At 43.5% G+C, this 24,140-nt stretch overlaps 1 protein-coding gene across 3 annotated transcripts; it reads left to right on the top strand.

Moving 5' to 3' along the window:
• The first annotated feature begins 1,713 nt into the window (after window positions 1-1,713).
• LOC139576015 (semaphorin-7A-like) lies at window positions 1,714-22,805 on the top strand. 3 transcript variants are annotated; one of them, XM_071401600.1, is made up of 14 exons: window positions 1,714-2,234; window positions 8,436-8,578; window positions 9,590-9,637; window positions 9,730-9,831; window positions 9,925-10,018; window positions 10,108-10,212; window positions 10,325-10,467; window positions 10,879-11,057; window positions 11,220-11,328; window positions 11,479-11,650; window positions 12,551-12,666; window positions 21,165-21,310; window positions 22,095-22,171; window positions 22,302-22,805. In XM_071401600.1, the coding sequence occupies exons 1-14, from the start codon at window positions 2,135-2,137 to the stop codon at window positions 22,658-22,660; spliced, it is 1,893 nt and encodes a 630-aa protein (XP_071257701.1). In that variant the 5' UTR covers window positions 1,714-2,134; the 3' UTR covers window positions 22,661-22,805. The 3 variants fall into 3 exon arrangements, 2 of the variants coding, with proteins under 2 accessions (XP_071257701.1, XP_071257702.1); XR_011675048.1 differs by lacking the exon at window positions 22,302-22,805 and having other exon boundaries at window positions 21,165-21,368; XM_071401601.1 differs by lacking the exon at window positions 9,590-9,637 and having other exon boundaries at window positions 1,987-2,234.
• The last annotated feature ends 1,335 nt before the right edge of the window (window positions 22,806-24,140 follow it).

Genomic DNA, 24,140 nt, shown 5'->3' with positions numbered 1-24,140 from the left:
GATGATTGTGGACTACAGGAAAAGGAGGACCGAGCACGCCCCCATTCTCATCGATGGGGCTGTAGTGGAGCAGGTTGAGAGCTTCAAGTTCCTTGGTGACCAAGTTCCTTTGTGTCCTTGGTGTCCACATCACCAACAAACGAACATGGTCCAAGCACACCAAGTCAGTCGTGAAGAGGGCATGACAAAACCTATTCCCCCTCAGGAGACTGAAAAGATTTGGCATGGGTCCTGAGATCGTCAAAAGGTTTTACAGCTGCAACATCGAGAGCATCCTGACTGGTTGCATCACTGCCTGGTACGGCAATTGCTCGGCCTACGACTGCAAGACACTACAGAGGGTAGTGCGTACGGCCCAATACATCACTAGGGCCAAGCTTCCTGCCATCCAGGACCTCTATACCAGGCGGTGTCAGAGGAAGGCCCTAAAAATTGTCAAAGACTCCAGCAACCCTAGTCATAGACTGTTCTCTCTGCTACCACATACTGTAGCAAGCGGTACTGGAGCACCAAGTCTAGGTCCAAGTTGCTTCGAAACATCTAATCAAATGGCTAACCAGACTACATGCATTGTCCCCCCTTCTTTTACACTGCTGCTACCCTCTGTTATTATCTATGCATAGTCAGTTTAATAACTCTACCTACATGTACATATTACCTCAATGACCTCGACTAACCGGTGCCCCCACACATTGACTCTGTACCAGTACCCCCTGTATATAGCCTTGCTATTGTTATTTTACTGCTGCTCTTTAATTATTTGTTACTTTTATTTCTTATTCTTAGTTATTTTTCTACAATTTTTTTAATAGTTTTTTTAACTGCATTGTTGTTTAGGGCTTGTAAGTAAGCATTTCACAGTTAAGGTCTACACCTGTTGTATTCGTCGCATGTGACAAATACCATTTGATTTGATTTCCTTCTATGAACTGTAACTCAGTAAAATATTTGAAATTGTTGCATGGTGCGTTTATATTTTTGTTTAGTATAGTTTATTACACCTACCTGTATACTGCACTAAAAGGACAAATGGGCTCATCATGATCCTGTGCTATGAATGTAGCCCAAAACCCCTTGTCTTTTGATGACAGCTCAGCTAATTTGTCCAGTTTAACCTCTACATCAGGCCAAATATAATTAGACACCCATGCCCTACAGATCGGTGGATTCCCCGCAGGACAGTTGAGCTAACGTAGGGTAATGTGATTAGCATTAGGTTGTAAGTAACAAGAACATTTTCCAGGACATAGACATATCTGACATTGTCAGAAAGCTTAAATTCATGTTAATCTAACTGCACTGTCCAATTTACAGTAGCTATTACATTGAAATAATGCCATGCTATTGTTTGAGGAGAGTGCACAGTTATGAACTTGAAAATGTATTAATAAACCAATTAGGTACATTTGGGGAGTCTTGACACAATATTTTGAACAAAAATACAATGGTTCATTGGATCAGTCTAAAACTTTGCACATACACTGCTGCCATCTAGTGGCCAAAATATAAATTGCGCCTGGGCTGGAATAATACATTATGGCCTTTCTCTTGCATTTCAAAGATGATGGTACAAAAAAATACAAAAAAACATGTTTTTTTCTTTGTATTATGTTTTACCAGATATAATGTGTTATATTCTCCGACATGAATTTAACATTTCCACAAACTTCAAAGTGTTTCCTTTCAAATGGTATCAAGAATATGCATATCCTTGCTTCAGGTCCGGAGTTACAGGCAGTTAGATTTGGGTATGTCATTTTAGGAGAAAATTTCAAAAAGGGACGGACCCTTTTTAAACTTGATAAGATTTTCCCCAATGAAATTAATGTTTTACACCTGGGTCGGAAGAGAGAGGCTACTGTTTAGTCTAGACTAGTCTCGCCTTCTCTGAATTTAGACTACATACACGCTTTGCGTGACGGAAGAGACAAATCAAGTGCGTAGTCTATTAAAAATATTACTGAGTGGAGTCTGTCTCACTACAGAACAATTAAGCTACTGTACTTGATTGAAGATTGAAGACAAGACTAAATGGAAGACCAGACTGTATAGACCTCACCCTTGTGTGGTATGCTAAAATAACGCTACTACAGTTTGAAGTAATTAATTGCCGAGAGCCAAGACTCAGAAAAGCATGAGTCTGCTCGCGCTCTTTGCCGTCCTTTTAGGACTATTTTTTCCGGTGAAAGCTTTGGACTTTACCCACAAACCGAGAGTGACATTGACAGACAAAGGTAAATTAAGCTTTTTATTTTAAATCAATAGTACAATGCTTGAATGATGACAGCAGGGGTTAAATGATTAGGCCTATTAGGAGTCGATTTATATTCAATACTAAAATATCTGGAGGAAAAGTATCGAGTCCACAATAACCAAAAGGACCCGACACTCTTTGAGTGCTCTTTCTTTCTTGATTTTTGAACTGTGTTATTAAATACCAGACTGTTCTCATAGACCAGACGTAACATATTAAAAGTAAATCTGAGACATTCAAATTACTACGTTATATATGTTTGGTATGTTTACACAAGACCAGTGGCGATTTTAGCAGGGCGTAAAGTACTTAAGAAAAAAATACTTTACAGTACTTAAGTCGTTTTTTGGGGAATGTGTACTTTACTTTACTATTTATATTTTTGACAAATTTTTCTTCACTACATTCCTAAAGAAAATGTGGTACTTTTTACTCTATACATTTCCCCTGACACCCAAAAGTACTCGTTACATTTTGAATGCTCAAATTCACACACTTATCAAGAGAACATCCCTGGTCATCCCTACTGCCTCTGATCTGGCGGACTCACTAAACACAATTGTTTTGTTTGTAAACAATGTCTGAGTGTTGGTTTAGTGACCCTGGCTATCTGTAAAAAATTGTTCCTTCTGGTTTGCTTAATATAAGGATTTTTTTTATTATTGAAACTTTTCCTTTTCCTTTTGATAGTTAAGTATATTTGAGCAACTACAGTTACTTTTGATAAGTAAGTACAGTACCAGTCAAATGTTTGGATACACCTATTCATTCCAGGGTTTTTCTTTAGTTTGACTATTTTCTACATTTTAGAATAATAGTGAAGACAGACATTTTCTATTAAGGTATCTTTACTTTTACTCAAGTATGACATTTGGGTATTTTTTACCACCACTGGATTTTAGCATGTACATCTTGGTGGGGCAAAAAACAAAAAAGATTGGGTGGATGAATGCCAGCAAAGCCACTACACAACACAACACAACACAACACTAAACAATACATTATTGCACTATAAAAGTAGTGGCTCAGTTGGTAGAGCATGGCGCTTGCAACGCCAGGGTTGTGGGTTCATTCCCCATGGGGGGACCAGGATGAATATGTATGAACTTTCCAATTTGTAAGTCGCTCTGGATAAGAGCGTCTGCTAAATGACTTAAATGTAAAAAAAAAAAGTATAACATTGACAAATGTTGCCCACAAACTGTTAGGGCCTACATAAAGCTGTCCCAACAGCAGAGTCCCAACAGCAGTACAAACACCTTCCCACTGCTACACCTGGCTATCAGCGAAACCTTGTCTGGCAGCGAAACAGTTCATAATTTACTGATTTACTGCCTCATTTACTGCCTTTAAAAAAACCTAGCTGATATGGTTGACTTGCTTAAACAAATGTGTTTTTTACTGACAATTGAGATGTACAAATAATGGCATAAGGCATCCGTAATTTCGATTAAGACATTAATGAGCGAGCTAGGACGGACGTAGTCAATATAACTATTTGTTCAGCACTTTTTACATGTACAGCGACAGAATTCAGAACATGGGCCGTTCTTAAAGTGTTCTCCCTGTACACCAAGTCAGAACCGTAGGATAAATAAAGGGTGCATATTAGCAGACAATGAAAGCTCTTACAATATTCAATAATTACATTTCTCTGAAACAGGTTATAGGCTACATGTGCACCACCAAATCAGAACAGTAGGCAAAATTAAGAGGTGAAAATAGACCAAGTTATTAGCGTAAGGCACATGGGCTACTAACAGTTTACTACACCACATACACTTAGTATTAGTTTTGTAGCTGCAGTATACATACAGTTGAAGTCGGAAGTTTACATACACATTAGCCAAATACATTTAAACTCAGTTTTTCACAATTTCTGACATTTAATCCTAGTAAAAATTCTCTGTCTTAGGTCAGTTAGGATCACCACTTTATTTTAAGAATGTGAAATGTCAGAATAATAGCAGAGACAATTATTTATTTCAGCTTTTATTTCTTTCATCACATTCCTAGTTGGTCAGAAGTTTACATACACTCAATTAGTATTTGCTAGCATTGACTTTAAATTGTTTAACTTGGGTCAAACGTTTCATGTAGCCTTCCACAAGCTTCCCACAATAAGTTGGGTTAATCTTTGGCCCATTCCTCCTGACAGAGCTGGTGTAACTGAGTCAGGTTTATAGGCCTCCTTGCTTGCACACTATTTTTCAGTTCTGCCCACAAATTTTCTATGGGATTGATGTCAGGGCTTTGTGATGGCCACTCCAATACCTTGACTTTGTTTTCCTTAAGCCATATTGCCACAACTTTGGAAGTATACTTGGGGTCATTGTCCATTTGGAAGAACCATTTGCGACCAAGCTTTAACTTCCTGACTGATGTCTTGAGATGTTGCTTCAATATATCTACATAATTTCCCTCCCTCATGATGCCATCTATTTTGTGAAGTGCACCAGTCCCTCCTGCAGCAAAGCACTCCCACAACATAATACTGCCACCCCCGTGCTTCACGGTTGGGAGGGTGTTCTTCGGCTTGCAAGCCTCCCCCTTTTTCCTTCAAACATAAAGATGGTCATTATGGCCAAACAGTTAAAAATTTTGTTTCATCAGACCAGAGGACATTTCTCCAAAAAGTACGATCTTTGTCCCCATGTGCAGTTGCAAACCGTAGTCTGGCTTTTTTATGGCGGTTTTGGAGCAGTGGCTTCTTCCTTGCTGAGCGGCCTTTCAGGTTATGTCGATATAGTACTCGTTTTACTATGGATATAGATACTTATACTCATATAGATACTCAAAACGTATTTTCCCAGTCGGAGCTCGTTTTTTCCTGAGTTCCCAGTTGTCTTGAACTCACTGAAGTCAGATTTCCCAGTTCTGAGTTAACAGTTGTTTTGAGCGCTCCAGAAATCATGTTGGTTTGACAGCATGGCCGATGTTGAATGTTTATCATTTTAAGCTTGGAAAAGAGAACCTTAAACTGAGAATTGAGACCACACAGACACTCCACTGAATAGCAGGCCAGTGATTGCTTTGCAATGCTTGCAGTTAGCCACTGATTCCTTCCAAACCACTCAGTGTTGAATTTGCGATTTACAACTTCTTGTGTAATGTATATGTCCAATGGCCGATGAGCACAGATACATTTTATCTATAATTTCTCTTCATTATTTATCTTCATATGACAAGGATTAAAAAGGATTTTACTAGTAGGTTGTCACTTTGATTCATGATGATGACTGCTAGCTAAGATTCTGAAAGTATGATGTTGACATGATCAGTCCAATCAAAGTTAATGTATATATAACGTGATATGATGTAATTGTATCTGTGGCCAATGACCTTGAACATTCTTGGATGGGCACTTCTAATGTAACTCTATTGCAGTACCCAGGGGGCTTGAATTTTAGAGCTCTACCCTTAGATTTGGCAGTGACCTAGTGTCCCCATGCGTGACAGAACACTGAGCCAATCACGGCGCAATTAGAGAACATTACCAACGCTCTGTATTTAACGGAGCGTTGGTAATGGGCTGAAACATCTGCATTTTGGAGCTGCCTTACTCAAGAAAGCAAAAAAGAGACCATGTTTGTATGGAGGCTTTATTGACTCAATGATTTAATATAAATAAATAATATTTTTTTTGTTGCTAAAAATGTGGTGCTCAAAACAGGTGGGGCTCTTCTACCTAGTCACCCCTAGATAACATTAGCCACTACAAATTGGAATTTGTAACATATCATACATTTAGAAATTCATAAGAAATTGTACATTTTGCAAATTCGTAACATTTTGGACGAATTGCAGTTTGTAACATATTGTACAATTGCAATTCGTAACGTATCATACGAAAATTAATACATGCCATACGAAATGTAACATATACTGAATGGAGTGTCTCAGATTTACGTACAGAATAATATGAAATGCTCTGAGACCACGTTGCAAAGACAGTATAGTACCAAGATAGACCACAGACCGTTGTTTCAAATGGGAACAAATGAGTCATAGTGGGCAGAACAAGCATGGAGGTGGGCAGAGCAAAGCACGAGCTAGCGAGATCCTATTGGCGTGTTCTAGCATGCATGTGCATATTTCCATTAGGGAACGCCTACTCTGTGAAGAGTAACTCAATTTGCCTTTGCACTCCTTTTAAAAATAAACACAATTGTTTCAACTTTGGCAATGAGTAAAGTATAATTTGGGCTCCCGAGTGGTGGCGCAGCGGTCTAAGGCACTACATCTCAATGCTTGAGGCGTCAATATAGACACCTTGGTTCGATTCCAGGCTGTATCACAACCAGCCATGATTGGGAGTCCCATAGGGCAGCGCACAATTGGCCCAGCGTCGTTCAGGTTTGGCCGGTGTAGGCCATTTTGTAAATAAGAATTTGTTCTTAACTGACTTGCCTAGTTAAATAAAGATCAAATAAAAAAATACAAAACTTTGTCCACTCTGTTCATAACAGATTGTAGTTTTGTGAACAGAAAATTGTATTGAGATCAAATGTTTCATCGATGACAAAATTAGCAGAATGTCGGCCAAAATCCATCTTGTTCCATCTTCCCACACTGCAGGCAACTGGGCTTCCTCTGACTACCAGTTGAAACGCCAAGCGGATGCTTCACATTTATACATCCAGTGAAATATCTGTCTCATTGTTCAGTCTGTGATAGTACTGTCTGAAGATAGGCAGGAACTGCTTCTCCAATAGAAACCCCCGATCACACTTGTAGGCGATGTCATGGCGACGTTGGCTAGCTAAGCTCATGCGTAGAAACACATCATTGGGTCTAAAGGTCGTGTGCAGGCCATCAAATCAAATGCACTCCTTCGATATGAAGTTGTTTAAAAATGTGTAATTTTGTCACTTTCACAAGGTTGGAGTAATAACATATTAAACTACTTAAAGACATTTCACTTCTCATTTACTTCTCAAACCCCAAACCCCGGCCTGGTCTGCTTGGTCTGTTTCGCAAGCGTTCCCAGAAGTCTCGTAATGTTGCGTCTCTGGGTTTAGAAACTCTGTGGTGCTTTGCCGGAATGTGGAAACATACCTCAATCCAGGGATGGAATATGTCGTTGTACTCATAATCATCCTGAATCGAGAATATTTATATACTGCTTGTTTTGAATTAAACTGCAGTTTTCGCCAGCATGCTAGGCTAGCCCATTGGATTCCATAAAAAATAAATGATTGCAACAATAATAACAACATTACACATCAATACAGGAACATTCCTGTGAATACAATGAAAGAAATGTCATAAAAATGCAACGCCTAGAGTTGGAGTGAGTAGCTACCGGAAGTGTTGTTGAATCCAATAGGTAGCTTTAGCATTACCTCGCCTAGCATGCTGACGATAATGGCAGTTTAATTAAAAACGAACAGTATTTCAATCTTCTCGATTCACCTTTCATCATTTCGTGATGATTAGATGTACAACGATGCATGCTATACCTGGACTGAGGTATACCGTGCCGGGCTCTGGCTGTCCACATTCTGGCATAGCACCGTTCCGAGAGAAATGAAAGAGAGTAGGATCATTTTTGCGCTTCTCCAAAAGTACAAGAACATGAACCATATTTCATACCTTTGCATTATTTAAACCAATTTGAACATGTTTCATTATTTATTTGAGGCTAAATTGATTTGATTGATGTATTATATTAAGTTAAAATAAAAGTGTTCATTCAGTATTGTTGTAATTGTCATTATTACAAATAAATAAATAAATAATAAAAGAAAACCGTCCGATTAATCGGTATCGGCTTTTTTTGGTCCTCCAATAATCGGTATCGGTTGAAAAATCATAATCGGTCGACCTCTAGCCTATACCCACATTATGGAAATATGCTCTGCTACGGTAAAGTTAGAAGGATAAACTCATCTGGCACAACGTGAAACATTCACCCTATTCAAATTTGGTCACTGGGTACCTTCTTTTATTTAACTCTGACAATATCAATATACACTGTGTGTACAAAACGTTAGGAACACCTGCTCTTTCCATGACATAGACTGACCAGGTGAAAGCTATGGAATGGGATCAATCATGGTTTCCAAGAAGTTATCCTAGTTCCAGAAGTTCCAGAGTGTAATCTCAATGAGCACATTTTTTGCATGAACACATGTCCAGTCATATGTTTTCTTAATGATTTATATCTCTGTGTCCTCAGATGTGAGCTTCCTAAGAATCCACCTGTCTGGGAATAACAGCCATATAGAGCTCCTGCATGGCCCTCATGACAACATAGTATATGCTACAGGCCACATAAGCCTGTTCCAGGCAAACTTCCACAGTTCTAAGACCTCTAGAATGGTAGTATGACTGAGTTACATACCCTTACTGCAAACCTTACTTGTGTATTGTGTTGCTTTATATTGATTTAGCTCTATTCAGGTTGTGCTCTAAGTAGGATTGTCCAATACAGTTGCTGTAATGTAATTGATGGTAATAACAGAGGGAGGGTTATTGATTGAGTAAATATTTAGTTAAACAGTCATTCCCCTCTTACATGCTGTAGACTAGATTACGTTGAAATGGATGTATTGAACATTGTACTGATGGGTTTGGATTTGTGCGCTTTAACTATTATTAATCATTAGTCCTAATAGAGACATGAGGGGTGCCATAGCCCAGAGTTTACACCAGGAGATGTCTGTAGGAGGAAGTGTTATGGTGGGTGTAATTAAGCTTGGGAGGGGCTGAGTGCAGGGAAAACAGTCACATGTGGCAGTACTGACAAGGGGAGAGAGACGTGGATAGGAGGGTCAAGGTCCGTTCACATTAAGGGAAAAGGAACCGTTTATTGCCAGTATTACTTAGTTTCCTGCCTAGCAATAAAGATGCAATGTTTAGCGAGAAGGAGGAGACTCCACCCAAAGTGGGGTACATATACTACCACTATTGTAACCTTGTCTTTGTCGATTCAGATGTTCGATCCTTTGGGAAGAATGAACTTGGTTTAAGCTTTCGTAGTGTCCGTCGAGTTCTTACTCTGATAATTAGAACCTAACAGTACGCTACATGTACAGATGTAGGATCTTACTTTTATCAATATGTCGTTGCTGCACAGCAGGACATGCAAACTTGTGGTATATTCAAGGTTTAAAAAGGCTTTTAAAGTTTGTAATTTCCACTTTAAAATGTCACTTGATTTACCCTAACGAAAAATGTATCAACGCCTACAAAAAATGTCCATGAATTATTATCCACATAATAATTCACATGTCCTGTTGCTGCATGAGTATTTTCCTGCTCTATTAAACTGGCTCAAATGAAGATCCTACATCTGTACCTGTACAATATTTTTAATGATTGCCTTTATAGAGTCCTGTGTTTGGAGAGGGTTGTAGAAGTAATGATCCCACATCACCAGTGAAAAGATGAGACAGTACAGTTCATTACTAAAGTTGCACATAGAATATTTTGCATACAACCATGTAACACGGTTCTGTTTTGTCCTTCAGGACTGTCACTATAACATCACTGTTTTACACATGACTAAAGATCCAAACCAACTGTTCCTGTGTGGAACCAATGGACAACAACACACATTGTGCTGTTACATGGTATGGGACATACTTTTCATTATATAAGTATACATTACTTTTCATGGTACCATTTTGCCATTGGCGTGTTAACACAAAACGATTCCACTGTAGAACCCATCAGACGACCCGTTTATCTGCACTCCATCCAAGGGCATCCAAGACATTGGTCAACACATAAATGAAAGAGAGCCGTCGCTCCTCATTGGTGAGGAAAATGTCTAATTGGAAAACATTACTCTATAATAAGACCTAATGTTCATGAGTGGTTATTGAGCTAATGTGTTGTGTCTCCAGGTTCTTCTGAGGTAGAGGAGTTCTACATCACTCACTCAGGCACAGAGGGTTCCGTGGGGATCAACAGGTTTGGGGAGAACAGGATATGGACAAACAGTAAAACAGGTATGGAACAGGGCGAAAGAACAAGACATGGCCTGACATTGTTTTGCGTAGTACTGTATATCTGATCAGACTGTCCATGGACCGTCATTATTCCTCCTGTTCTTTTCCTTAGAACAGAGATATGTGAGTTTGGTGGCTAGCGGGCAGAGAGAGGATCGTCTGCAGGACAAACTATATGCTTTCTACATAGAGAAGATCCGAGACCCGAGTTTAGACTCTGATCTCTGGGTTCCCCGGGTTGCTCAAGTCTGCATGGTAAGCACCACAGGAGGTTGGTGGCACCTTAATTGGGGAGGACAGGCTCGTGGTAATAACTGCAGTGGAATCAGTGGAATGCTATTAAATATATCAAACACGTGGTTTCCAGGTGTTTTAATGCCATTCCATTTGCTCCGTTCTGGCCATTATTATGAGCCGTTCTCCCCAGCAGCCTCCACTGGTAAGCACTACATACTGTAGAACATGAATCATGCCTGCACTGTATGTAATCACCAGTGTTGCAGTTTAGTTCAGAAAATATTTGTAGATCTTTCATATGTGGTACCACTCCATTTCTGCCCATTTAAGCCCTTAATTAAGACTAATTCCATCGGGGTCTCCTTGAGTGGTGTGTGCACTGCCCACTGTGATTATCTTAGCATGTCTGTGGTTGCATGTGTGTTCCAGGCCGATCGTGGAGGACCTAAGGGCTATCTGCAGTTCACGTGGACCTCCAAGCTGAGTGCCAGGCTCTTCTGTGGAGAACATGGCAGCAGGCTGTCCTTCACCCAGCTAGTGGACGTGAACACTGTTCTGGCAGAAAGGTGGCAGGATACCAGGGTCTATGCACTCTTCAGGAATGGCTGGTAGGACGACATACTGTAGATAGATCAGAATGGACCTTAGTAACATACACAAATCAGCAATAACAACACAACAGGAGCTGGTAGCAGGGACTCGTAGTACAGTTTATGACATGAAGTTGCAGTGGATAGTTGAAACTTGCTGAGCTCTGTGTCTATCCCTAGGGGTATGAGTGCTGTATGTGTCTACACCATAGCAGATATTGACCACATCTTTAAAACCTCCAACTTCAAGGGACACACGGAGTCCGTTCCAAGCCCACGACCTGGGGAGGTATGCTCAACAATATACTCTGTGGCGAAATATGACAATATGACTTTCTGGTCAGCGCTACTCCTTTACTCTGTATGTCTACAATATTGGACTGTATTCTGTGTATGTCTTTGTATGTTGAAGTATACATACGTGTCCATCCTCTTGTAGTGTGTGAAAGACAGTACTAAACTCCCCGTGGAAGTCCTGAAGATGGTGGACGGGTTTTCAGAGATGGAGGAGTGGGTCATCAGTGGGCCTCTCCTGGTCACTCACCAGTATTACGACCACATCTGTGTGGACAGCGTCCAAGGCAAAGGGAATGTCCTGTTTCTGTCTTTAGGTGAGAAGTTTTGATCTCTAGACGATGAATCATAAATGATCAGTCTGAAAGGAATGACGGGAATGTTATGTTTGGAGACCTTTAACATAGACCTCATATGACCCTGCAGCAAGTGATGATAAGGAGCATGTGGATGAGATGAGAAAGTTTCCATCTTATACTCACACCAGTTTCAAGAGACAGAGGCTTTCAGAAGGTTGAAATACTATTGACCATATATGGTACAACAGGGTGTAAAGTGACACTTTATTTTCACGCTGATCTTTTGTAAGGTGTAGAAAAGGCCTGTCAACAGTTTATTTTGAAGTTTAAAAAAGAGAACTAAGCGGAAGTATACTCTTATCACACTGTGCTGGGAGTCTTTGCCAAGCCGCAGTTCATTTCCTATCATTGCACACATAGACTTATGCAATCAACCCTAACTTGAGATGAATGCTTGCAAAACAGTTTGTAGGGTGTGTCAGAGACGTACAACCCTGACATGAGACTGATGAATGTAATTTAAGTACAGTATCAGATGCATTACTGTAGCAATAGTCATAGATACTCATAAATATGGCCCAGCATGCATCTGCATCTGTACTGTGAGTGGTGTAATATGACTGGAGGATGTCTCAACATTATGATGAAACATGAACTATTGTGTGTGTGTTATGCTTAAATGACTGTGTTGACATTTCTTACACACTTTTTTTGTTGTAATGTTTGACTCTCACTCATATCCTCAATGATGAATGACTGCTGTTTGACACTGTCTGTGTGTGTGTGTGTGTGTGTGTGTGTGTGTGTGTGTGTGTGTGTGTGTGTGTGTGTGTGTGTGTGTGTGTGTGTGTGTGTGTGTGTGTGTGTGTGTGTGTGTGTGTGTGTGTGTGTGTGTGTGTGTGTGTGTGCGTACACTAGAGAATGGAGGGATTCATAAGATTCTGGAGAGGGATGGTCAGGTCTTCGTCATCGCTGAGTTACAACCTTTTAACTACATAGCACACATCCTCAGTATGATGTTGCACTCCTCCACGGTGAGTCAAGGAACACAGCCCACACCGAAACCTCCCCATTGAGATCCAACAGTGGTAGCAATGTAGTAATGAGACATGGAGTGGAATAGACAGAGTCAAAGAGATCCCTTTTAAACCATGTTTTAACATGTGGATCAGTTATTTGATCACGGCTGAACATTTGATGATTGAACTGCAGATGTTGCTGTCCTTAAAATGCATTCCATCTGTGTATAATTTGTGGATTTAGTTGGATAATAAGTATTGGCCACAGGTTTGAAATCACATGCATTTTTCAAATACACAGAATGTTGTAGGCTGTTGCTAACGTTATATCCATCTCCAATGCGCCCACATTGGAAGGTGGCTTCCAAAATCCGAACACAATACGCCCCAGAGGTCTGAACGGGATGAGAGGGACAATAGACAACAATCCAAGATGGTGTAGCAGTCAGACGTCTTTGTCCTGTCGTGTCCCTTGAATATATCTTTTTGCATCTTTTTCTTCGCATATCTTTTAAGAATATTTTCCTAAACCTCAACTTCTAAATACTCTCCTGCAACCCGCCTCACCCAATGTGGCGTGGATCTGTTTTTTTTCTCTAAAGTATTTCTATTTACTTCAGAATCCTTCAACTGAAGCTAGCTAGCTAACTAGTTACCAGCTATCAGTCAGCAAACCATTGCTAGCGGTCATCAGCTAACCTTTAGCTCGGGAAAGCTCTGCCAGTTCGAACAACGTGACTCAAACCAGAGCATAACGGACCTATTTAATTTTTAAAATGTTTTTTCTCTTCATATCCCCGGATTCCTACCGCAAACTCTGAACATTTTCATCTGGATCTTCGCAACTAGCTAACCGCAATCCCGGGTGACTATTCCTGGCTAGCGTTTCCATCCCGGAGCAAGCACCAATTAGCCTGAAGCTAGCCTGGCTAGGGCTCCTGTGCTACCACCGAAGCCCACTCCTGGGCTACAATATCCGGACCCCTTCTACTGCCGGTACGGGGCACAGAACCCCGCCGATCCTCTATGACTGGAATACCGACATAATCTGCCCGAGGATTCCAACAGGCCCCTCAGGTGCGACGTCCGCTGAAGGCCCATTCTGCTAACCACGGCCTGCTAGCTACCTAGAGCTACTTGAAAACCTACTAATCCACGACTGGTCTATCGACGTCACCGCACGAAGAAAAAACAGACCACCATCGCGACGTCCCCCAAAGGCCATTCTGCTAACTTCTAGCGTGTTTAGCCCCGGCCTACTAACTGTTAGCTTGTTAGCATCGGCCTGATAACTGTCTGAATCGCCGTGTCCCCAGTCAGCCCAACCACTCACTGGACCCATATGTTCACTTGGCTACGCATGCCTCTCTCTAATATCAATATGCCTCGTCCATTACTGTCCTGGTTAGTGATTACTGTCTTATTTCACTGTATCCATGTTGTTCCACCTCCTACATATGCGATGACATCACCTGGTTTAAATGTCTCTAGAGACTATATCTCTCTCATCATTACTCAATGCCTAGGTTTACCTCCAATGTACTCACATCCTACCTTACCTTTGTCTGTACACTATGCCTTGAATCTATGCTATTGTGCCCAGAAACCTGCTCCTTTAACTCTCTGTTCCGAACGTGCTAGACAGCCAGTTCATATAGCCTTTAGCCGTACCCTTATCCTACTTCTCCTCTGTTCCTCTGGTGATGTAGAGGTTAATCCAGGTCCTGCAGTGCCTAGCTCCACTCCCACTCCCCAGATGCTCTCATTTGTTGACTACTGTAACCGTAAAAGCCTTAGTTTCATGCATGTTAACATTAGAAGCCTACTCCCTAAATTTTTTTTACTTACTGCTTTAGCACACTCTGCCAACCCGGATGTCTTAGCCGTGTCTGAATCCTGGCTTAGGAAAACCACCAAAAACCCTGAAATCTCCATCCTTAACTATAACATTTCCCTCCCAGATAGAACTGCCAAAAGGGGTGGTGTAGCAATCTACTGCAGAGATAGCCTGCAGAGTTCTGTATTACTATCCAAGCCTGTACCCAAACAATTCGAGCTTCTACTTCTAAAAATTCACCTTTCCAGAAACAAGTCTCTCACTTTTGCCGCTTTCAATAGACCACCCTCTGTCCCCAGCTGTGCCCTCGATACCATATTTGAATTGATTGCACCCCATCTATCTTCTGAGCTCGTGCTACTAGGTGACTTAAACTGGGACATGCTTAACACCCCGGCCATCCTACAATCTAAGCTTGATGCCCTCAATCTCACACAAATGATTAATGAACCTACCAGGTACAACCCCAAATCCGTAAACATGGGCACCCTCATAGATATCATCCTAACTAACTTGCCCTCCAAATACACCTCTGCTGTTTTCAATCAAGATCTCAGCGATCACTGCCTCATTGCATGCATCCGTAATGGGTCTGCGACCAAACAACCACCCCTCATCACTGTCAAACGCTCCCTAAAACACTTCTGCGAGCAAGCCTTTCTAATCGACCTGGCCCGGGTATCCTGGAATGACATTGACCTCATCCCGTCAGTAGATGATGCCTGGTTATTCTTTAAAAGTGCCTTCTTCACCATCTTAAATAAGCATGCCCCATTCAAAAAATGTAGAACTGTCACGATCGCGTGGAGGAGAGACGGACCAAAACGCAGCATGTGGAAAATAAGCCATCTTCTTTTATTTTTTCTACGAAGATGAACATGAAACGAAACACTATTACCAACTATACAAAAACAACAAACGACCGTGAAGCTATAAACGTAGTGCACACACACAGGCTACAAACGTTCAACATAGACAAATACCCACAAACACCTAAAGCCTATGGCTACCTTAAATATGGCTCCCAATCAGAGACAACAATAACCAGCTGTCTCTGATTGAGAACCAAATCAGGCAACCATAGACTTTCCTAAACACCTACACTCAACCATAGACAATCCTAGACACATACACTCAACACAAACCCATACACTAAAACCAACACCCCCTTTACCATAATAAACACCCAAAACACAAACATACCCCATGTCACACCCTGACCTAACTAAAATAATAAAGAAAACAAAGAATACTAAGGCCAGGGCGTGACATAACCCCCCCCTTAAGGTGCGAACTCCGGGCGCACCAGCACATAGTCTAGGGGAGGGTCTGGGTGGGCGTCCGTCCACGGCGGCGGCTCCGGCACTGGTCGTGGTCCCCACCCCACCATAGTCACTACCCGCTTTCTTAAACCCACTGGAATAAGGGGCAGCACCGGACTAAGAGGCAGCACCGGACTAAGGGGCAGCACCGGACTAAGGGGCAGTACCGGACTAAGGGGCAGCACCAGGATAAGGGGCAGCACCAGGATAAGGGGCAGCACCAGGATAAGGGGCAGCACCAGGATAAGGGGCAGCACCAGGATAAGGGACAGCACCAGGATAAGGGGCAGTACCAGGATAAGGGGCAGCACCAGGATAAGGGGCAGCACCAGGCTAAGGGGCAGCACCAGGCTAAGGGGCAGCTCCGGACTGAGGAACGGATCCTGGCTGGACGGCTCTGGCGGATCCTGGCTGTACGGCTCATGGCTGGCTGACGGATCTGGCTGCTCATGGCTGGCTGACGGCTCTGGACGCTCATGGCTGGCTGACGGCTCTGGACGCTCATGGCTGGCTGACGGCTCTGGACGCTCATGGCTGGCTGACGGCTCTGGACGCTCATGGCTGGCTGACGGCTCTGGACGCTCATGGCTGGCTGACGGCTCTGGACGCTCATGGCTGGCTGACGGCTCTGGACGCTCATGGCTGGCTGGCGGCTCTGGCAGATCCTGTCTGGTTGGCGGCTCTGGCAGATCCTGTCTGGTTGGCGGCTCTGGCAGATCCTGTCTGGTTGGCGGCTCTGGCAGATCCTGTCTGGTTGGCGGCTCTGGCAGATCCTGTCTGGTTGGCGGCTCTGGCAGATCCTGACTGACGAATGGCTCTAGCGGCTCCTGACTGACGATCGGCTCTGACGGCTCGGGACAGACGGGCGGCTCTAATGGCACTGGGCAGACGGATGGCTCAGATGGCGCTGGGGAGACGGATGGCTCAGATGGCGCTGGGGAGACGGATGGCTCAGATGGCGCTGGGGAGACGGATGGCTCAGATGGCGCTGGGGAGACGGATGGCTCAGATGGCGCTGGGGAGACGGATGGCTCAGATGGCGCTGGAGAGACGGATGGCTCAGATGGCGCTGGAGAGACGGATGGCTCAGATGGCGCTGGAGAGACGGATGGCTCTGACCGGATAAGGCGCACTGTAGACCTGGTGCGTGGTGCCGGAACTGGAGGCACCGGGCTAAGGACACGCACCTTCAGGCTAGTGCGGGGAGAAGGAACAGGGCATACTGGACCCTGGATACGCACATTAGGCCTAGTGCGTGGTGCCGGCACTGGTGGTACCGGGCTGGGGACACGCACTTCAAGGCTAGTGTGGGGAGCAGCAACAGGGCATATTGGACCCTGGAAACGCACAGGAGGCTTGGTGCGTGGTGTAGGCACTGGTGGTAATGGGCTGGAGACACGCACCATTGGACGAGTGCGTGGAGGAGGAACAGGGCTCTGGAGACACACTGGAAGCCTGGTGCGTGGTGTTGGCACTGGTGGAACAGGACTGGGGCGGGGAGGTGGCGCCGGAAATACCGGACTGTGCAGGCGTACTGGCTCCCTTGAGCACCGAGCCTGCCCAACCTTACCTGGTTGAATGCTCCCCGTCGCCCGACCAGTGCGGGGAGGTGGAATAACCCGCACCGGGCTATGTAGGCGAACCGGGGACACCATGCGTAAGGCTGGTGCCATGTAAGCCGGCCCGAGGAGACGCACTGGTGGCCAGATAGGTAGAGCCGGCTTCATGGCACTTGGCTCAATGCTCAATCTAGCCCTACCAGTGCGGGGAGGTGGAATAACCCGCACTGGGCTATGCACACGTACAGGAGACACCGTGCGCTCTACTGCGTAACACGGTGTCTGCCCGTACTCTCGCTCTCCACGGTAAGTACAGGGAGTATGCGCAGGTCTCCTACCTGACTTCGCCACACACCCTTTAAGCCACCCCCCAAGACATTTTTGGGGCTGACTCACAGGCTTCCTACCGCGTCGTTTAGCTGCCTCCATTCGCCGGTATCCCTCCTCGCACTGCGCCAGAGAATCCCAGGCGGGCTCCGGCATTCGCCCTGGGTCGATCGCCCACCTGTCAATCTCCTCCCACGTAGTGTAGTCCAGATTACGCTCCCATTGCCATTCCTCCTTGCGTTGCTCCTGTTGCCGCTGATCACGCTGCTTGATCCGTTGGTGGGTAATTCTGTCACGATCGTGTGGAGGAGAGACGGACCAAAACGCAGCATGTGGAAAATAAGCCATCTTCTTTTATTTTTTCTACGAAGATGAACATGAAACGAAACACTATTACCAACTATACAAAAACAACAAACGACCGTGAAGCTATAAACGTAGTGCACACACACATGCTACAAACGTTCAACATAGACAAATACCCACAAACACCTAAAGCCTATGGCTACCTTAAATATGGCTCCCAATCAGAGACAACAATAACCAGCTGTCTCTGATTGAGAACCAAATCAGGCAACCATAGACTTTCCTAAACACCTACACTCAACCATAAACAATCCTAGACACATACACTCAACACAAACCCATACACTAAAACCAACACCCCCTTTACCATAATAAACACCCAAAACACAAACATACCCCATGTCACACCCTGACCTAACTAAAATAATAAAGAAAACAAAGAATACTAAGGCCAGGGCGTGACAAGAACTAGCAATAGATATAGTCCTTGGTTCACTCCAGACCTGTCTGCCCTTGACCAGCACAAAAACATCCTGTGGCGTTCTGCATTAGCATCGAATAGCCGCCGTGATATGCAACTTTTCAGGGAAGTTAGGAACAAATATACACAGGCAGTTAGGAAAGCTAAGGCTAGCTTTTCAAACATAAATTTGCATCCTGCAGTACAAACTCAAAAAGGTTCTGGGACACTGTAAAGTCCATGGAGAATAAGAACACCTCCTCCCAGCTGCCCACTGCTCTGAGGCTAGGAAACACTGTTACCACCGGTAAATCCACAATAATTGAGAATTTCAATAAGCATTTCTCTACGGCTGGCCATGCTTTCCACCTGGCTACCCCTACCCCGGTAAACTGCCCGGCACCCTCCACAGCAACCCGCCAAAGCCCCCACCATTTCTCTTTCACCCAAATCCAGATAGCTGATGTTCTGACAGAGCTGCAAAACCTGGACCCCTACACATCAGCCGGGCTAGACAATATGGACCCTCTCTTTCTAAAATTATCTGCCGAAATTGTTGCAACCCCTATTACTAGCCTGTTCAATCTCTCTTTCGTATCGTCTGAGATTCCCAAAGAAAGCTGCCGCGGTCATCCCCCTCTTCAAAGGGGGTGACACTCTAGACCCAAACTGCTACAGACCTATATCTATCCTACCCTGTCTTTTTAAGGTCTTCGAAAGCCAGGTTAACAAACAGATTATCGACCATTTCGAATCCCACCGTATCTTCTCCGCTATGCAATCTGGTTTCAGAGCTGGTCATGGATGCACCTCAGCCACGCTCAAGGTCCTAAACGACATCATAACCGCCATCGATAAGAGACATTACTGTGTAGCCGTATTCATCGACCTGGCCAAGGCTTTCGACTCTGTCAATCACCACATTCTTATTGGCAGACTCGACAGCCTTGGTTTCTCAAATGATTGCCTCGCCTGGTTTATCAACTACATCTCTGATAGAGTTCAGTGTGTCAAATCGGAGGGCCTGTTTTCCGGACCTCTGGCAGTCTCTATGGGGGTGCCACAGGGTTCAATTCTCGGGCCGACTCTCTTCTCTGTATACATCAATGATGTCGCTGTTGCTGCTGGTGATTCTCTGATCCACCTCTACGCAGACGACACCATTCTGTATACTTCTGGCCCCTTTTTGGACACAGTGTTAATTAACCTCCAGACGAGCTTCAATGCCATACAACTCTCCTTCCGTGGCCTCCAACTGCTCTTAAATGCAAGTAAAACTGAATGCATGCTATTCAATCGATCACTGCCCGCACCTGCTCGCCCGTCCAGCATCACTACTCTGGACGGCTCCGACTTAGAATACGTGGACAACTACAAATACCTAGGTGTCTGGCTAGACTGTAAACTCTCCTTCCAGACTCACATGAAGCATCTCCAATCCAAAATTAAATCTAGAATCGGCTTCCTATATCGCAACAAAGCATGCTTCACTCATGCTGCCAAACATACCCTCGTAAAACTGACCATCCTACCGATCCTCGACTTCGGCGATGTCATCTATAAAATAGCCTCCAACACTCTACTCAACAAATTGGATGCAGTCTATCACAGTGCCATCCGTTTTGTCACCAAAGTCCCATACACTACCCACCACTGCGACCTGTACGCTCTCGTTGGTTGGCCCTCGCTTCATACTCGTCGCCAAACCCACTGGCTCCAGGTCATCTACAAGTCTCTGCTAGGTAAAGCCCCGCCTTATCTCAGCTCACTGGTCACCATAGCAGCACCCACTCCAGCAGGTATATCTCATTGGTCACCACCAAAGCCAATTCCTCCTTTGGTTGCCTTTCCTTCCAGTTGTCTGCTGCCAATGACTGGAACGAACTGCAAAAATCACTGAAGCTGGAGACCCATATCTCCCTCACTAGCTTTAAGCACCAGCTGTCAGAGCAGCTCACATATCACTGCACCTGTACAAAGCCCATCTGTAAACAGCCCATCTATCTACCTCCTCCCCATACTGTATTTATTTATTTATCTTGCTCCTTTGCACCCCAGTATCTCTACTTGCACATTCATCTTCTGCACATCTACCATTCCAGTGTTTAATTGCTATATTGTAATTACTTCGCCACCATGGCCTATTTATTCCCTTAACTCCCTTATCTTACCTCATTTGCACTCACTCTATATAGACTTTTTGTTTTCTTTCTTTCTACTGTATTATTGACTGTATGTTTTGTTTATTCCATGTGTAACTCTGTGTTGTTGTATGTGTCGATTTGCTGTGCTTTATCTTGGCCAGGTCGCAATTGCAAATGAGAACTTGTTCTCAACTTACCTACCTGGTTAAATAAAGGTGAAATAAAAAAAATAAAAAGACAGGGACAAATTCAACCATAACTATATTTATATCTCTATAATAATATTGTAGAAGAAGTGGTGTTCTAATTGTAAGCCGGTAACTTTCTTTTGCAGTCAAGTCATTGTTCCAGTATTTCCTACAATGAACCCTTTTTGGTTCCAGGTAGAACTCTTTTGGGTTCCATGTAGAACTCTCTTTGTAAAGGGTTTTACATGGAACTCAAAAGGGTTCTACCTGTAACCAAAAAGGGTTATCCGATGGGGACAACCGAAGAACCTTTTTAGGTTCTAGGTAGAACCCTTTTGAGTACTAATGTTTTTGTGGTGTTGTGTTCCAGGGGAAGCTGTATCTGGGCTCCAGCAGAGAGCTGGTTCAGATTGACCTGGACAGCTGTGAGCAGTATGGAGCCCAGTGTGAAGACTGTGTCCTGGCCAGAGACCCTTACTGCGGCTGGGACGGCAATCACTGCACCACAGCTACAAAGTGAGACCAAGCACAGCCTGCTTTCAGCTTATAGCATCTGCTGTATAGATATTTAATGGTGATTTGAAAATAGATTTCTCATTAATGGTTACCGACATATTGCTTTCCTCTCTGTGGTTTCCTGTGAGCCTTATAGTTAGTTTTGAACACTTGGTGGTTGTCAAAAATGCAAATATAGAGTGGTGCGTTAGTTTGGTGATTATGCTAGACCTTATTTTCCATCAGTTCAGCTCAACATGGCCAGAGACAGTTTTTCCAGAATGATGTAAACACACATGGCCCTTGTTCAAACAAATGTGGTGTCAGATGAGGCCACGAAAACAAACAAAATATAGTTCAAACAAATGTGGTGTCAGATGAGGCCATGAAAACAAACACAATATACTTCATTTGATTAAACGTAACATACAAGTCTGTCTGCAGTGTGTGTCAGTGGAAAATGTTAGTTCTCAATTGCTCACTCTGATCCCCACCTGCTGTTAAACGTATACTACACTTCCTCCTCTACACTCCCCCCACACATGCACACATGCTACACACACACACACACACACGATACTACACACTAACACACTACCTGTCGTGTAGTCAAACGCTCTCTGCACCGTGGTTTCAGTTCAGCTCTGCAGTTTTAAATAACTATCACTCTGCCTACCACAAGGTAGACACCCTACTATACCATAGACCGGAATGAGGAACCTCTGAGAGAAAAGAGACATTCACTATTTTTTGGTTGAGTTGCTTGTTGAGACTCCTTAACTCATATGTGCTTGTCTTTTTACAGTAAGACAATTCAGGATGTGGAGAACGGGAACCATCAGGTATGCAGCAACATATCCAGAGGAGTTACTGCAAGTAAAGGTGTGTAGTGTGTTACAGCCATCCTAGTATAAATACAAAACCACGTATTATGACCATTTACTATAATAAAGGATGGACACCATCCACAATGGTTAGCTATGGAGGTCTAAAAGCAATGTTTTGCTCTTAGTTTACTTTCCAAGGTCATCAGTTGGCGCTGCAGATGGAATCAGAATTCCTCAATCTTCAAAGTACTTCCTCAATTGCCCAACCTTGTCCAGCCACGCTGAGTACAGCTGGAGGCACCATGGCAACACCACAGCAACACCGTGTATCTCCACAGGGTCAGAGCACCAGTGTCTCCTGCTAATAGAGAGCATGGGCCCTGAGCAGCAGGGGACATACAGCTGTGTGTCTGAGGAGAGGGGCTACCACAGGACCCTGGTGCAATACCAGTTACAGCTAGACAGTGGGGCCACAGGCCTGGCCTCTCCCCGCTTCGGTTGTCTGGGTCTGGTACTAACACTGGTCCTGACTTTGCTCTGCTAGAATCAGCTCTGTGGGTTCTCACCCCAGCCCTATGACCGAGCGGACTTGACTTGCACATGTCTGCACTTGCACTTTGGTCTTCCTTACACCCACGCTACCTCAAGAATAGTTCATGACAGTCAACAGTCAAGTGACCGAGCCATTTCCTTTGTTACTTTCACAATCAACTGGTCAAAAAACAGAACGCTGTAGAAGTTGAAGGAACTGCACTTGTGTTGAGTTAAGGATTTATCTGGAGGAATTGGCCTTTATGTATTTTATAATCATGCTCTGTTTTCCAATATGGAACTTTGCAGATGTTTGAAATATTTTGTGACAATCTGAATGTATAGTATATTGCAAAAACACTTACGTTTTTAGAAATTTATAATTTTTTTCTTAACTTTTAAGTTTCATGCTAACAGCATGATAGTTGTAAATATATACAGTACCAGTTAAAAGTTTGGACATTGCAGGGTTTTTATTTATTTTTACTATTTTCTACATTGTAGAATTATGAGCTATGATATTTGTGCGTCAGTATCTTTCTCACTCATCATTATTCACAATTCATTCAGAACTATCCGTAATCCACATTAATGTAGAAGTGTTTGAAATATATTCAATTTTTATGTACAATAAAAGTGTCTCCAATATCCAAAGTGCTGGAGTACAGGGCCAAAACAACAAATGTGTCACTGTCCCAATACTTTTGGAGCTCACTGTATGTGAAATCAAAGGGACTTATGACATGTGTGTGAAATGTTCTTGCGGTTGATACCCCAGGCTTGCATCACAGTAAAGTCTGTGTTAAATGAGAAAAGCCCAAGCTGTAATGATATCTTAAGGGAAAGATTTTTTTATTTGTTGATACCATTGCGTGACAAATTATTTGATTCTATTTTTGCATATTTTTGATAATGGAAGTTAAGGGGGCTACTTTTTCACAGCACTGTATCTGTGCAATCCACACTGCTGACTTAATGCTTACATTTCTGGTGTAACAAACCTTTCCATCTGAGTAAGTGAACATGAGTCAGACCATTGAGGAGTGAAAGATGAGTGTTCGGGTGGTGTGGCGAGCTACCAGGAGTCAGAGCATCTGGGGGTGGGGGGCATTTGCCTGCTGAATCATTTCCCAAACCTACATTGGCCCCAATTCCGACCAGAGTTAAGCGTGCATTAATAGAACATTTTTATTAAAAGTACCCGTATTTGAAGGGATGGCTTAAGAATGTACAGAAAACTCATGTTGGCCAGCAAGTGGGATGGTTTCAGCAGTTGAATTACATTTATTCCATGCAGACAAGAGAACCACGCCTACAAAGCTAACTATGCACCTTAATGTAAGTCTGAATACCAACTACTGAGAAGTGTGTAGGAAAGGCGTAATTCCCTAAGTCGGAATCGGGCCCATTGTAAAGAAATTACAGAAAATGTTTGAGGGTTATCCACCGACACTAAAATCTTATGACACCTCTCATTGCGAGAGCCCCTTCCG

This window comes from Salvelinus alpinus, chromosome 5 (genome assembly GCF_045679555.1).
Source record: "Salvelinus alpinus chromosome 5, SLU_Salpinus.1, whole genome shotgun sequence".
In the NCBI taxonomy this organism is placed as follows: Eukaryota; Metazoa; Chordata; class Actinopteri; order Salmoniformes; family Salmonidae; genus Salvelinus; species Salvelinus alpinus.
This window is presented reverse-complemented; position numbering and strand designations above follow the sequence as displayed.

Excerpts from the sequence above, each read along its gene's own strand:
- LOC139576015 (XM_071401600.1), top strand. The coding sequence starts at position 2,135 with ATGAGTCTGCTCGCGCTCTTTGCCGTCCTTTTAGGACTATTTTTTCCG. Across the intron at positions 10,019-10,107 it reads AGAGCCGTCGCTCCTCATTG|GTTCTTCTGAGGTAGAGGAG; the intron begins GTGAGGAAAATG and ends TTGTGTCTCCAG. Across the intron at positions 11,651-12,550 it reads TGTCCTGTTTCTGTCTTTAG|AGAATGGAGGGATTCATAAG; the intron begins GTGAGAAGTTTT and ends TGCGTACACTAG.